General features: G+C 38.7%; 1 protein-coding gene across 4 annotated transcripts in view; it reads left to right on the top strand.

Moving 5' to 3' along the window:
- Window positions 1-15,321, top strand: part of SOS2 (SOS Ras/Rho guanine nucleotide exchange factor 2) — a 107,330-nt gene that overhangs the window by 48,786 nt on the left and 43,223 nt on the right. For all 4 annotated transcript variants that reach the window (XR_013975275.1, XM_080926424.1, XM_080926423.1 and 1 more), the window contains 3 exons: window positions 3,987-4,193; window positions 9,098-9,241; window positions 12,013-12,123. Coding sequence is in view for 3 of the 4 variants with exons in the window: in XM_080926424.1 (XP_080782550.1) it covers window positions 3,987-4,193; window positions 9,098-9,241; window positions 12,013-12,123 (462 nt within the window). In the remaining variant the exon portion in view is untranslated. The remainder of the gene's footprint in view (window positions 1-3,986; window positions 4,194-9,097; window positions 9,242-12,012; window positions 12,124-15,321) is intronic.

Genomic DNA, 15,321 nt, shown 5'->3' with positions numbered 1-15,321 from the left:
TATCTATCTATCTATCTATCTATCTATCTATCTACCTACCTATCATCCATCCATCCATCCATCCATCCATCCATCCATCCATCCATCCACCCATCATTTGTTTGTTTGTTTGCAATACTAGGAACTGAACCAGCACACACTAAGCAAACTCTGTAACAGTCACATTGATAGCCCTTTTCATTTTATTTTAATATAAGGTCTAACTGAAATTTTCAAGTTAGCTTCACATTTGTCTGGGAAGTAGCTGAGTTGTAAGATCTCATCACACCCAGCTTGGCTTTGTTTGTTTGTTCTTGTTTGAACATGACTTAAAAAATGTTTTATATTGTGCTGGATCATTTTTTAAATTTGTTTTGATACAGGGTTTCTTTCCTGGCTATCCTGGAACCCACTTCATAGATCTGGTTAGCCAAGAACTCAGAGATCTGCCTTCGTGTCTCCCAAGTGCTGGGATCAAAGGCGTGCACCATCACTGCTTAGCTATTGTGCTGTGTTTTTAGTTCCTTTAGTCATTGGGCTTTAGAATTTATTCCCATTCTAATAGCTTGTAACATTTACACATATACAAACCCTTTAAGCAAGAGCTTTTTTTGGTGCATGGTTTTTAATCCTTACACAGATATTGTCTAATTAGGGAAGACATGAACAGAAATTTCAGTGTAAATTGGGCAACTCAGTGGTGCAATCAAACCTTGACAGTGAGCCCACATCAGTCTTTCTTCTTTCTACCTTGATCCTTTCAAGGACGGTATTTTATAACATTAACAGAAAACTGATAAAAGGAACAGTATAACACAGTACCGAACTCCTAAATTTAAATGTTAAAGGGTTCAGGTAAGTATTGCATAGAAAATAGAAGACTGCTATTAAGCAGTAGGAGTAGGGGGACTCTGAAAATCTGTGTGAGGCTTTCATTTGCACTAAGTCAAGGAGAGATGGGTGGGAATTGACTGTGTGAGAAAGGCAGTTTAGACAGGACTGCAGGGAAGTGACCAGACTGAGAAGGATTGAGTTAAGAGTCAGCCAGACTGGGGAGTGATATGAGGGGTACTGGCAAGTTGAAAGCAGTAACAAATTTTACAGATCTGAACATCTCACATTTAAAAAAAAATCTAGGCTTTGTTCAAAAAGAAAATACTTGGTATTGAACAGTAAACTTTTATTTTATGTGTATGTACCTTCCACTTTGCCCTGAGTTTTGTTGTTTCTCATATAAGCACTATGCAACACATGCCTGACCCTTTAGCATTTAAACTTAGGAGCTTGGTGTTGTGCTACATTGTTCCTTCTCAGTTTTATGTTAAATGTTACAAAATGCCTCCCTTGAGAAGATGAACTGGTGTGGGTCCCATGGAGGCTTGCTTGAATGTTGTACTTTGCACTTTTGTTGGGGGACAAGGCAAAGTGAGCAGTTAACTGTAGATTGTCCTGAAGCTGTTTGTATTTTAATGTTAATTCCACTTCCCCACATTCCCCGTCGGGACTCCATCTAAACCTTCCCATTTGAATTAGTAAAGGAAAGGAAAGCCAGTGACTGGGCAGGATGAGGGAGGTGGAGAGGGCTGAGGAGGTCAGAGGATGGAAAGGAGAGGGCAGAGGAGAGGTTGTGGCCAGATGGAGGTTCCCAAGGAACAGCTAGACCCAGGTGATTTTGATTGGCGTTGAATAGCTATGAACATTAAGGATTTTATAGGTTTAACATCTCATATAGAAAGGCAGTTTGTATTTTTGTCTATTTGATGTAATCTTGTTGTGTAGGAGGTTTGTGGATTGAGAGTTGGATATGTAAACCTGTATGAAAAGCTATCAGGCTGTAGAGTTGTATTTATGTGAGATTTTGGAGGTAGAGAAACACCCCGGGACAGAGTCAGAGAACAGGTGGTAGAAAACTGCCAGAGAAGGGAGTTGCGCAGACAAGTTGGGCCATGAGGGTGGCTCGAACCGGGCGCCAGAGGTGCCTGTGGCTCCATATTAGGGTCGGACCTGAGGAGTGAGACCTCAGGGCCGATAAAGAGAAAAACCATATTTATTTTTTAACATTTACTGCAACAGTTGACCAGGACACAAAATGAGAGATCAAGATGTGGGGTCCAGTACCCACATTTACCATACTTTGCCAGTGATTTATTCCCACAAGACCCTACCTCTCAAAGGTACTATACTTCACAAAACATTCATGGCTAGGGACCAGATCTATAACACATGGCCTTTGGGAGCCACTCAGTTTGTTTTTGATGACTATGAATGTTTAACCTGCATGTATGTAAGTGCATGTAGTGCCCACACAAGGCCGAGGGTATTGGACCCCTAACGTAGCAAAGCACAATAATACCAAATGGAAAAATCAAGCCGAAATAGCAACAGTAAAGAAATGGAAGTGAGTGGGGAGAACTGAGAAACCATAAGCACTTCTGAGTGACACCCATCAAGGGCAGGAAGGCCGGCTTTATTCATTATTGTAATTCACCAAGAGCTTGTACCGTTTCTAGTGATAGGAGATGGTTTGCTGAATGAGTGAATGTTATCTTCTATTACAATTTTCTCTCATCTGACAGGACTTTCTTTTCAAGTATATAACTTTTTTCCTCCTGAACCCCCTTTTTTAAATAAAAATTTTTACTGTTTATATATGTAATTCATGTGGATGTCTGAGAACAGCCTGTGGAAATCGGCTCTCTTCTTCCTCCATGTGATCCTGGGGACCAGACTCAGGATGCCAGGTTTGACAGCCAGCACCCTGCTGAGCCATCTTGCCAGCTCTTTCCCCCTCAAAAAAAAAGTAGAATGTATTTATTTTTATGTGTGTATTTTACCTGCTTGTGTGTATGTACTTGGTGCCTGCAAAGGTCAAAAGATGGCTTTGGATTCCCTGGAACTGAAATGCACCTTGATCATTTATACCTCCAACCCCCACAGGAACCCCAGCTCCTCCATCCCATTGCTTCAGGTATCCCCAGTGTGCCCCCCCACACTCATCTTTCTTGAACTCTGTTTTAAAAATAAATTTTATTTATGTGTATGTGTGTATACTGGGCACCGTGTGTGTACAGGTACTTAGTGGCTAATGGGCATCAGAGCCTTTGGAACCGGTCTTACAGGTGGTTGTGAGCCACTTGGTGTTGGTGCTGGGAATTGGACCTGGGTCCTCTACAAACCAGTAAGCATTCCTAACCAGAGACATTTTATAGCCCTTTCCTGAACTTTTAGCAGTACTTTTCAATCAGTTTTGAATATGTAATTAACTAGGTGCAATAAAAAATACTATTAACATATATAGCCTCCTTATTTACATTGCTTTTGATTTATGAATAGTGTTTCCTACTGACTGACACTTGCACACTGTGTGCAAATATTTACATACAAATACATATGCACAAAGAAATAATGACCAAAAGGTGTTTGTTTAGTACAGATAGAATTTTTATAAAAAGTCTTTCTGGTGCCTGAGGGTGCTGTGCTTTAGAAAGCTCCACACTGTCACACTACCTTTATGATGATGCTTCATTTTTCCTCATTTCTGCCCAGCTGCATACTGCTGTAACACATCAAGGAAAATTGAATACCAATTATTTGCTAGATATCATCAATCCTTGTACTAGTTGGGTTTACATATAAAGAATATGACTTTCATAAAAACAAATACTTGCCTGTAATCACAGGGGTTTAGGCAGTGGAACTGTAATCCTTGGTTTATATTGTTCATCCTTAAAAGTTATTAGATATTTTTGTTATTAGATACACCAATGTATATATGTGGATATGTATACATTAGATGTGCATATGCACATGAATATATATATATATATATTACAGAAATAATGACTTTACTAAAGCCAGTTGAACATTTCTCATCATGACTTTTCCCTAGATTTCCTAATATAATCTGTATGTGTAATGTACATTTCTTATTCTTAATTGTAAGTACTTTGAGACAGCTTTAGATAAGGAAGGAAAGTAACTATACATTCCTGATTTGTACTTTACAGGTTTTGATGGACATGTTTGATCAGGATGATGATATAGGCTTAGTTTCTCTCTGTGAAGATGAACCTTGTTCTTCTGGTGAGCTAAACTATTATGACCTTGTCAGAACTGAAATTGCAGAAGAAAGACAGTACCTACGGGAACTGAACATGATCATTAAAGTATTCCGGGAAGCCTTTCTTTTGGACAGGAAGTTGTTCAAGCCTTCTGTAAGTACTTTAAGTTCTGTGCATATCCCTCAAGCAAATAGAAGGTTAAAATTCTTATTAGTGAGTTACTTACCCCACTACTATATAAATGTATTCTTTTATGTATCTCTGAGCTTAAAACTATCCAGATTGTTTAACAGATAAAATGCAGTGACAAGAGATCCAGAAGGAGGGGTTTTCATTGGAATGGTATTTTCTGCTGCACAGTAACAGGCTAGTCAGATGTAATGAGACTTAGTCATTCTTCTGGAACAACAAAGAAAATGGTCTAGAAAGGCTTGTGCTCACTGCCTTCTGGTGGGTTCTTTAAGGCAGCAAGCTTTCACAGTGGACATTTAACAATTTTATGTGGTGTTGTGATAGTGGTGGTGTTTTATTTTGTTTTTGAGACAGGGTCTCACTGTGTAGCTCTGGCTGACCTGGAACTTACTATGTAATCCAGACTGACTTTGAACTTACAGAGATTCACCTATTTCTGCCTTAATAGTGCTGAGATTAAAGGTGTGTGCCACCAAGCTCAGCTAACTGAGGATTTGTTTTAATTTTAATAATTTTTTGCGTGAGAGTGTTTGGTCTGCATGTGTGTGTGTGTGTGTGTGTGTGTGTGTGTGTATGTGTGTGTGCACCATGTGTGCCTTGTTACTGTGGAGAAAAGAAGACACTGAGTCCCCTGGAACTGGAGTGACAGATGATTGTGAGGGTCATGTCGGTTCTGGGAAATGAACCTGGTCCTCCAGAGAAGCAGCTGGTTCTCTTCATCACTGGGCCATCTCCCCAACCCCAGCAGCAGGAAATTTACAAGAGAACTTTTTTAAATTAATTTTTATTGGATATTTTCTTTACTTACATTTCAAATGCTATCCCCTTTTTCCAGTTTCCCCTCTGGAATCCCCCTATCCTTTCCCCTCTCCTCCTTCCTCTATGAGAGTATTCACCCACCCACCCACTCCCTCCCATATCCCCGCCCTACATTCCCCTACAATTGGGCATTGAGCCTTCACAGGGCACAGTGCTTCTTTTCTCGTTGATGCCCGATAAGGCCATCTCTCCTCTGTACATGGTTGGAGCCGTGGCCCCCTCCATGTGTACTCTTTGGTTGGTGGTTTAGTCTCTGGGAGCTCTTGGAGGTCTGGTTGGTTGATATTGTTCTTCCTATAGGGTTGAAAACTCCTTCAGCTCTTTCAGTCTTTTTTTCTAACTCCTTTATTGGGATCCCCGTTTTTAATCCAGTGGTTGGTTGAGAGCATCTGCCTCTGTATTACTCAGGTTCTAGTAGAGCCTTTCAGGAGACAGCTATATCAGACTCTTGTCAGCAAGCACTTCTTGACATCCACAATATTGTCTGGGTTTCGTGACTGTGTATGGGCTAGATCCTCAGGAGGGGCCGTCTTTGGATGGCCTTTGCTTCAGTCTCTGCTCCTCACTTTGTCTCTGTATTTCCTCCTGTGAATATTTTGTTCCCCCTTCTAAGAAGGACTGAAGTATCCACTCTTTGGTCTTCCAAACTCTTGAGCTTCATGTGGTCTGTGTATTATATCTTGGGTATTCCAAGCTTTTGGGCTAATATCTACTTAACAAGAGAACATTTTATAAGAACCCTGGGAGAAGAATCAAAAGCAGTGGTCCTCTGTTTGCAGACAGGATGGGGATAGGATGAGTGTCCTGGATTCCAACTGCCTTGGTCCTCTTTCCCCTTAGCATCTAAAGCCAGCCCCTCAGGTGTGTATCCTCCTGCCTATAGCACAGAAGTCAAAATTCAAAGGCAGAAGGATTGGGAGCTGCAGGCCTGCCTAGGCTACAGAGTGAAACATTGTCTCAAAGTAAACAAATGAAAACCAGGTCAACCCTAAAAAAATCCAGCTTCAGAAACATAGATTTTTTTTTTCTTTTCTTTAGCAATGGTTTGGTTTCTCTAAGTATGTTTCACCTGTATTTTAAAAAGAGTTAGTCTTTATATGTATGCTTGTTTTGAATTTGGCAACTGTGAGGCTTTTACTTCAGTGAAAAAGTAGACATTTTAAGAAAGCATTTAGTTTGGCCTAATAAACAATAATCTGTCACAAAAATTCAATCAGCATGAAATAAGATGTTAACATGCGTTTCCAGAATAAGAAACAGCACGTGGTTGTGGTCTGACTTGCGACCTTGTATCCAGGATATACTAAAGCAGTGTTTTAATAATAATAAATGCTGGTGAAAAGTCCATCTCCTGCTCGCCAAGGTCATCACAACTTAACCGCCTTGCACTTCCATCAGCAACTTTTCAATGCTCTCTGGGGAGAAATGTCTACAAACTCCAGCTCTGTATATAATTATTTCTTGTGATTTATAAACAAAATGAGTTACCAGCATCTTTATAAAATATGAACGCACATTTGAGGACTAAAGCCGAAAGGCAGTGTTCATAATTGATAGCGGTAACAAATAAAATGTACCCTTATTGTAAAAAAAATTCAGTCTTGAGCGAAAGTATTTTATGCCTCCTAGAAACCTACACAAAGAACCAGGCACAGTGATTTGAATGCTTCAAGATTCTCAGCTTTTATTCTTTTCCATAAGAATGATTCAGATGATAATTTAAGGTGTTTTAATTTACCTTGTCTTGTATGAAATTTTAGTTTAATATTGTGCTAACTCCTGCTGGATATGCTTAACTGTTGTCAGGATTTTTAAAGTACCAATCAGCTTTGTTTAACCTATATAAATGTGACACAGAAGGACAGACATTACTGTTTCTGCCTTTCTAGTGTAGTTATGAGTTACTTAAATTCATTATCACACTTGGGCTTGAATCTGAGTTCTACTATACTATAAACTGGTTTTCTATGACAGTATGAAGAATAAAAGTAGCAACTGAAATTGGTTAATATCTTTTTTGCCTCTCCTGTATCCCACTATTTCATTGGATTAATGCAGACTTGATAACAGTTCCTGTTACACTGAAGAGAGAATTCCTTTTGTCTCTATCTTTGTAACTATAAACCTTTTTCTCACATAGAATAAACTGTAAACTATCAAGTTAAAGGCCGTCTAAGGTCAGAGAATAGTTCTGGGCAAATATTGGAAAATGAATAAATGAGTTAAAATTGATCTCAGTTATAAGAATTGTAGCCATGAGCAAGTTCTCTGGCTCTTTGGTACCTGTTTTCTCATTTGTGATACAGGGATGCTGCAGGTACCAATTGAGTAAGCTGTAGAACACCCGTCTTGTGATCCCTGACACCACCAAATAAGCAAATCAATAAAATTTAAAAAGAAAACTCATGTCAAGGGATTATATTAATGTGTGAAGCATATTGTCAGAGGTTAATTGTCATTAACATCTTAATGCCAGTCTGTGATCATTCATCCAGCATGCTACAAAAGGAAAAATACGGCTTTTACTTTAATGTCAGTTAGTAAACCTTATGATATATGTTTTTCCCCTGACTCCTGCACACTAAGTAGTTCTTCAGGGAATAACCTCAGAGTATCCTCTAATTAATTTAATCCTGATATTACCCAACTAGACATTGTGTCCTATCCTGTAGCTGAAGGCCTCAGGCTCAATAGGCTAGAATTGAAGTTCCCATGACCACCTTTGTGAATTCAGTTGGTTTGCTGAGGTGGTTCACAGAACTCAGGGCCATACTTAAGTTGACTAGTTTATTAAGGAATGCTATATGCGTACAAGTCAATAGCAACGAAGGGAAGGATGGGACAGCTATGAGGGTTGGCACTTCCATGTCTGTCCAGGGAAGCCACACTTCTGGCACCTCCACGTGTGCACAACTCAGAAGCTCATCAACCTTGTTCAAGAGTCTGTAGAACTTGGACTACATTCTCCTACCCTACTCTAGAAGTCAGTGAGCAGAGAGACCATTCCTTCCCTTTAATCCCTTAGTAACTTTGTTAGCATAAACTCAGTAGTGATCACAGCCTCTGTCATTTAGGGAATTCCCAGTGTTTTAGGAACTCCATCAAAAGAACCAAGACAAAGGCCAAACATCCTCATGTTACACAATTAGAGCTAAGAGTCAATATGTAGGTTGGTCATGTTCCATAGTCCATTATATTCCCATTACATGATACTAGGTGTATAGTTAACATAGCCTGGATAGTAAGTAATGTGATCCATTTGTGTCTACAGTGCTAATGGAAACCTAAACATAACAATAATTCAGGAATGGCAATTTTAAGACATCTTTAGTTTCCTTCAAAATCTAAAATGAGAGCAATAAGTTGAACAACCAAATTATATCTAGAAAGGAGTTATTTTCATTCTGATCTTGGCTATTGTCATTTGCTTATGCTTTAAGACTTTCATTCTTTCAACATTTGAGCCAATTCCAAAACATATATGCCAGGATTATTTTATATAAAGAATTGTTTATGATATTTATAGTATAAGATTTGAGGATTATAAATTCAAGCTATCTAGACTTTATATTTTCTAGTATATTTACTATCTCTGATCTAAGAGATTCTTAAAAATTGCCCTTGTATTCATGGTTGACTTACTGTGTATGCTCACGTGTCAGAGGTCAGCCTGTGGGAATGGGTTCTTTCCTTCACTGTGTGTCCAGCACAGGACTCAGATGAAAGTACTCAAGTGCCATTGCCAGCTAAGCCACCTTACTATCCCCTTCCTTTGAGACAGGTTCTGTCTGTGGACCTGGAGTTCATTTATTCTGCTAGGCTGGCTGGCTCAAGGGCAACAGGAACCACCTGACTCTGTCTCCACCCCAGGGTCACAAATGCACACCAGCCCATCTGGTTTTCCTTGAATGTTGGAATCTGAGCTCAGGTTGTCTTCTGCAGTAAATAGTCATTGGCTCAGATGCCTCAGCCCACTTTCATATCATGTAGCAATGTATCAACATGACTCTCAGCCTTATATGCCTTAACTGTTTTTTCTCTTTTAGGAAATTGAAAAGATTTTCAGTAACATTTCAGACATACATGAATTGACTGTGAAACTCTTAGGTTTAATTGAAGACACAGTAGAAATGACAGATGAAAGCAGCCCTCATCCATTAGCTGGTAGCTGTTTTGAAGATTTAGCAGAGGTAAGTATATAAAACCACATTAAACTGTCATTAAAGCCCTAAAATTGTATCCAAAAATTTTATAAGTGTTTTGTAAAATTTGAAGGCACTGTTGACTACTATAAAACAGTCATGATCCGCCGCATTGCCTATAGCTTTAGTTGCACCTTGTGTTTGTAGTTTTGAACTCACCATTGAAGCGCAGCCTCTCAGGTAGCTAAGATGCAAGAGTGTGCTGATGCCCAGCTACTGAAACTTTCTTCATTATGTCCTCATGCTAGTAGTTAGTGTAAAAGCTCATATCCTAAAGTAATAACATGTAGGAGTTATTTTATACTAAGTATGTTTAAGATAAAGGAAATCATTTGTTGATATTATTCTATAGCTTTGGGGCATTTTAGACTTCATTTTTAAAAGTCAAAATATTTTTTTCAAAGTAAAATTTCATTTTCTTTTACATTAGAAAAGTGATATATATAGATATATATGTTAAAATTGTTCAAAATTAAATATAAAGATGGCTAGTATAACATAAATTTTACCTTTTTATACTGTCTATTTTATATGTATGGGTTTTTTGCCTACATGTATGGCTATGTACCACATACATGCAGTGCCCATGGAGGCCAGAAGAGAGAGTTGGATCCACTAAGCTATCTCTCCAGGTCCCTACATTATCCTTATATAAATATTATCTCTGTATGTCATAGAGATGTGTGCATATTTACAGCAATAATGTTTTCTTGTTTTACAATGTTTTCATTCTATCATATTTTTCATGTTAGTAAATATATATTATTTATATATCATTATGCACAAGAATACATACTGTTCTTATATTTCCTCTCATATGTCCTCTTTGGACACGGTATACTCACTGGCTGTTTTTCCCATGAGGAAATTGGCTCTTTAAAAGTGTTGCTTTTAGATTTCTTAAACAAAAATCACCCACTTCCATAATCTGCCTATATCTCCTGAAAATAGAGATCATTTTTATTATGTCCATTTAAAAACTAAAACTGAGTATTAGTTTGTCTTTGTTTCTGATTTTTGAAGCACAGAGTTCTGCTCTGTATCTCATTCTAACTTTGAACATTTAGTCTTACTGTGTCGGCTTCCTGAACAAGGAGTTACAGGCCTGAGTCCCAGTGCCTAGTTCAGCCTTTGTTCTTAATAGACTATTTTATGTTTGATAGTAATTTATGGTCTTATTAATTTTCTGTGCCCTTAAAGGTACTTCATTTCTAAAAATGTTGTATTAATTTTAATTTTGAATATATAAGAAAATAATATTTGAATGTTGGTTGACCACTTTTTTATTAGACTTATTTATTGTGTGCATGTGTGTTGGTGCATGCATGCATCCATAGATGTGTGTGTGCATGTGGAGGCCAGAGAACAGTTTGCAAGAGTTGGTTCCTCTTTTGTCCTACAGGTCCCATTTTAATGATTTGTAACTGTGTAGTTTAGTAGTAATTAAATTCATAATATTATATGGTCATAGCCACTGTTTAGTTCCAAAAATAATTCATCATTCCAAATAAAAACAAAAACCTTGCAATGAACAATAATAGCGTCCTCTCCTGATGTTCTGACACATGCCTTGAGCTACAGATCCAAAGTCTGACATGCTCTGAAATCCAACTCTCAGGCCTAAGTACTAAATACTAAGTAATTTGGGTTTTCAAGGCATTCTGGATTTTTAGACTAGAGAGGTTTAGCCAGTAAGGCCTATATAAATATTCCAACACCTAAAAAACTCTAAAACCTGAAACACTTCTGTTCTTGAAGCATTTCTGAGAGGGAGTACCCATCATGCATCACGTTTGTTATTCTCACTTTTAAGAATGCTGTTTAATGCTTGGGGTCTTCAGCTATCTTGGGGATAGATTTAAGTATGAGAATACTGGCTCGTGTGGTAAATATGCTTTAGTTTTTGAAGAACCGACAAGTTGCTTTTCATGGGCTGTGCATCCTAGAAGTGGACAGTGTTCTGCTTTCTCAGCATCTGCTAAAGCATTTTGGTATTTGTTTAGTTTCCACTTCATAAAATAGAACAAAAATTTCTATATTTTTCTTTTTAAAATGTATTTATTTATATATGTCAGTGCACCAAATGTGTGTCTGGTGCCTGAGGAAGCCAGAAGAGGATGTAAAATCCCTCAAAACTGGCAATAAAGATGATTATAGCACTGTGAATGCTGAGAATTTGGTCCTGGAAGAGCAGCCAGTACTCTTAACTTTTAGATCATCTGCCTGTCCCTATTTTGTATTCTGAAGGTACGGAAAGGAAATACATCTCTTAGATCTAACTAAACGTTAGGATTATTGATCACTCTTAGATAACTGGAATTTTTATAAATATGAACATTAGACAGTTTAAGCATTTTCTGCGTTATTAGTTTACTGTGTATTTAAAGTTTCCAAAATTGTAAGAGTATCATTTAGTAAATGTATTTCAACCAAGGCAAGTTTGTATTTATAGCTTTCTTTACACAGAAATAAACTTTAAATGTTCTAGGGACAAAACATGCATTTTAATAGTTGGATACCATAAAATCAGTCACTTAGCCTTAAGGCCTCTTACTGCTTATCTGATATTTAAGGTCCATGATAAATATTTTAAAAAATGTATCCCCTGTAACCATAAATGTTGTTTTCCCTGAAATGTAGAGAAAAATGATAAGACCTAGTTGGAAACATGAACAGATTATTGCCATTAAGTAATTTGTATTATATTAGTATAAAATATGTTTCCCTTAAACCTAACACATTACACTTTTTAAAAATAGGAGCAAGCGTTTGATCCCTATGAAACATTATCACAGGACATTCTTGCACCAGAGTTCAATGACAACTTCAGCAAGTTGATGGCCAGACCTGCAGTTGCTCTACATTTTCAGGTAAACTTGTATTCAGTTATTATTTTTATCATGAAATAGGTATTTTATTATCTTTTTAAAGAAATGGAAAATTCTCATCAGTCCTTTAAAACTGTGTGTATACCTGTGTGAAAGTGTGTGTGCATGTGTGCAAGTATGTGTGTGCATGTGTGTGTGCAAGTGTGTGTGTGTGCATGTGTGGGTAGGACACACAACTTCAGTTGTCCTTTAGGTTCTGTCCACCTTTTTGTTTGAGACAGTCCCTCACTGGACTGGAATATACCATGTAGGCTAGGTTCACTGGTCAACAAGTCTAGGGATCCACCTCTCCACTTCCCAAATACTGGGGCTGTAAGCACAGGCCATTGTGCCCAGCTTTCTTCACATGAGTGCTGAAGTCATGTCCTGGTGTTTCCAAGAAAAGAAGCCTCTGTCTTGAGTTCTTCCAGTATGTGCTTCATGTCACCCACACTTAGTGACCATGGACTCCATGACATTTCAGGCAAGGATGCAGAGAGATGGAGCTGGAAAGCTGTTCATAGGAGAAAGATTTGGAGAAATCACCAGTTGAGAATACTTTGATATATAACAATAGTTATGTATCAGTCAAACAGTTTGAAGGAAGCTTATGAGATGGCTCAGCCTCTAGAGTGCTGGTCTGCAGAGAACCGGAGCTCAGTTCCTGGCACCTACATTGGGTGGCTCAGAACTGTGTCTCTCCAGCTCCAGGGGATCTGATAACCCCCTTTCCAGACTCCATGGGCATCCTCTCTGCCCACAAATAAAAAATGAAACCTTCTTTTCAAAGCAGATAAGTACCTTATAAAAGGGTAGAAAGATTTCTTAGGATGAAAATATGGAGGGGAGAATTGCAGCCGCACTCTGCCACCATTTCCAGAAAAAACTTGGCTGGTTTCCTCCTAGCACGGAACTGTGCTCAGATCTGTGTCCACAAACAAGTCCACAGACACTCTGTCTCTCAAGCTGTTCTTTCATTTTTTATTGTGCAGTCAGCTGTCTGCATACAAGTTTTCAGTTCTTCCTGGGAACTAACCAAATTACAACACTAACAAATAGTGTTAGTGGGACAAAACTTACTTGCCATGTCCGGAGCATTTTAGTTAAGTAGCATTTGTTAAGCCCCCTCTTGTCCCTTGGCTCCTATAATGCTCTTTTTTCTAGTCCCTGCCATCTTGGTTTCTTTTTAGTCCCCCTGATTGTTGTACTTGCCCAAGTTCTGTTATCAGCTCCTGCTTCAGGGCTCCCATGCTGGCCTTGGCTACTCCTCCCATATGTACAGGCTGCTTGATTCTTAGTTATGTTTTTCTAGACCCCAATGCTGGTGTGTGTGTGTGTGTGTGTGTGTTCCGCTAACACTCTACTACTAAGCTATACCCACAGTCCATCCTTTGCATTTCTGTGTTTGAAACAGTTTTTAGCTATTCCCCAGCACAAGCTGGTCTCAGTTGTATAATCCCTTCATCTTGACCTCCTGAGTAGCCAGGGTTACAGGTGTGCACAGCCACATTGACTCAAATCTAACATTTAAATCTGAATGACTGTCTTTCTCTTTGCCAACTTTAATGTGAATACCCTTCATTAAGTTCTAATGTACTATCCTCAGAAATGTATCAATGTAGAATAAAAATTTCATTTAATTCTTAAAGGTTTACTTCAGACTATGATTTTAAAAGTCAAGTATAATTCATATAAACCATAAAGTAAACATTAAGTGGGCAGCCTTCATCTAAGAACCTGGCACACAAACACACCAGGAACATAGTTCCTGTTTTTATTTTATTAGGAAGTTTGAGCTGTTTTTGTAGCGTGGTGGTGAGCCTTACTTAATGTAATGTATAAAAGCCCTGGTTCCAATTCCTAGGTCAAAATCAAAACAAATAAAACAGAGAGTGGGTAAACACAAATCTACTTCTTTTCTGTGAGATTTGAATCTGGAAAGGGGGTTCTAGGGATGAGACCTTGTGCACACTTAGCAGAATTTTACATCATAGTCTCTAGGATCGTATTTTGTAAGCTATTGCTCCAGGTAACCATGAAATTAAGGGTTAGAGAAGACCGTTTTTTTAAGGTCAAGCTCATTTGTATTGTATTAACTTTAAAGTATCATTCAGTTGAGGTAGTGTGTCATTAAAAAAAAACAAATTATATTGTAGAAACTGTATAGTGCAGTGTCAGGCTTGGTGATTGGAACTCCTGGGTTCTCAGCACACAGGACGCTGAGGTGAGAGAACTGCTGCAAACTGAGGCCAGTGTGGGCTACACAATGAGACCCTGAGGAGTACAAGTTAAGAAAATGGTCTCCAGGGCCTGGCGGTGTAGCTCCGCGGTGGGATGCATGTTTGTCAGGTACAGGCCCTGGACTTGATTATGAGCACCACAGAAGAAAAGAAGCTTAAAAAGAAAAAGAGCTCTGGAGTCAGAACCTGTGGTTCAGACCAACTAATAGTTGTGTTATCTCTAATGGCCAGTTTGCTCATCTTTACAGGGGGGATAAAAATAATGAATCAAACCAGGCATAGAGGCAGACGCCTTTAATCCCAGCAATGCAAGTAGATCTTGCTGAGTTCAAGGCCAGCCTGGTCTACATAATGAGTTCTAGGACAGCCAGTTCTGTATAGAGAAATCCTGTATCAATGTGTGTGTGTGTATGTGTGTGTGTGTGTGTGTGTGTGTGTGTGTGTGTGTGCGCGCGCACGTGTGTGCACACTCGCCTTCTGATTATTAAACACACTAAGGGATGTGAGCTGTCTCAGTTGAGTTAAAGCACTTGCTACCAATCCTGAAAACCTGAGTGTAGTCTCCAGGACCCCCAGGGTGGAAGGAGAAAATCATCTTCCTCAAGTTGTCCTCTCACTTCCTCTTGCATGCTGTGGCATGTGTGCAGCACACACACACACACACACACACACACACACACACACTAAATGAGTATATATTATAAAGCACTTAAATGTTTGGCACCTGTTATACATTTAGCAAGTATTAGGTCATGTCATCAGAAAAGTCTACTGAAAATTAGCAGTGCAGACATTATGGAATGCACTCAAGTATCCATTTTACTGCAGGTTAATAGAGTAGATGGTCTTTGTGGAATAGCTTTAACATGTCACATTGGTTCTAGCTAGAACTACTCAGCTGCCTGACTCAACAGTCTGCAGCTGAAACAAAACACTACAAATTGGGTAACTGAAGGTGAAG

This window comes from Micromys minutus (assembly GCF_963924665.1).
Source record: "Micromys minutus genome assembly, chromosome: 1".
Classification (NCBI taxonomy): domain Eukaryota; kingdom Metazoa; phylum Chordata; class Mammalia; order Rodentia; family Muridae; genus Micromys; species Micromys minutus.
Note: the sequence above shows the minus strand (reverse complement) of the source record. Positions and strands in the feature narration are given on the sequence as shown.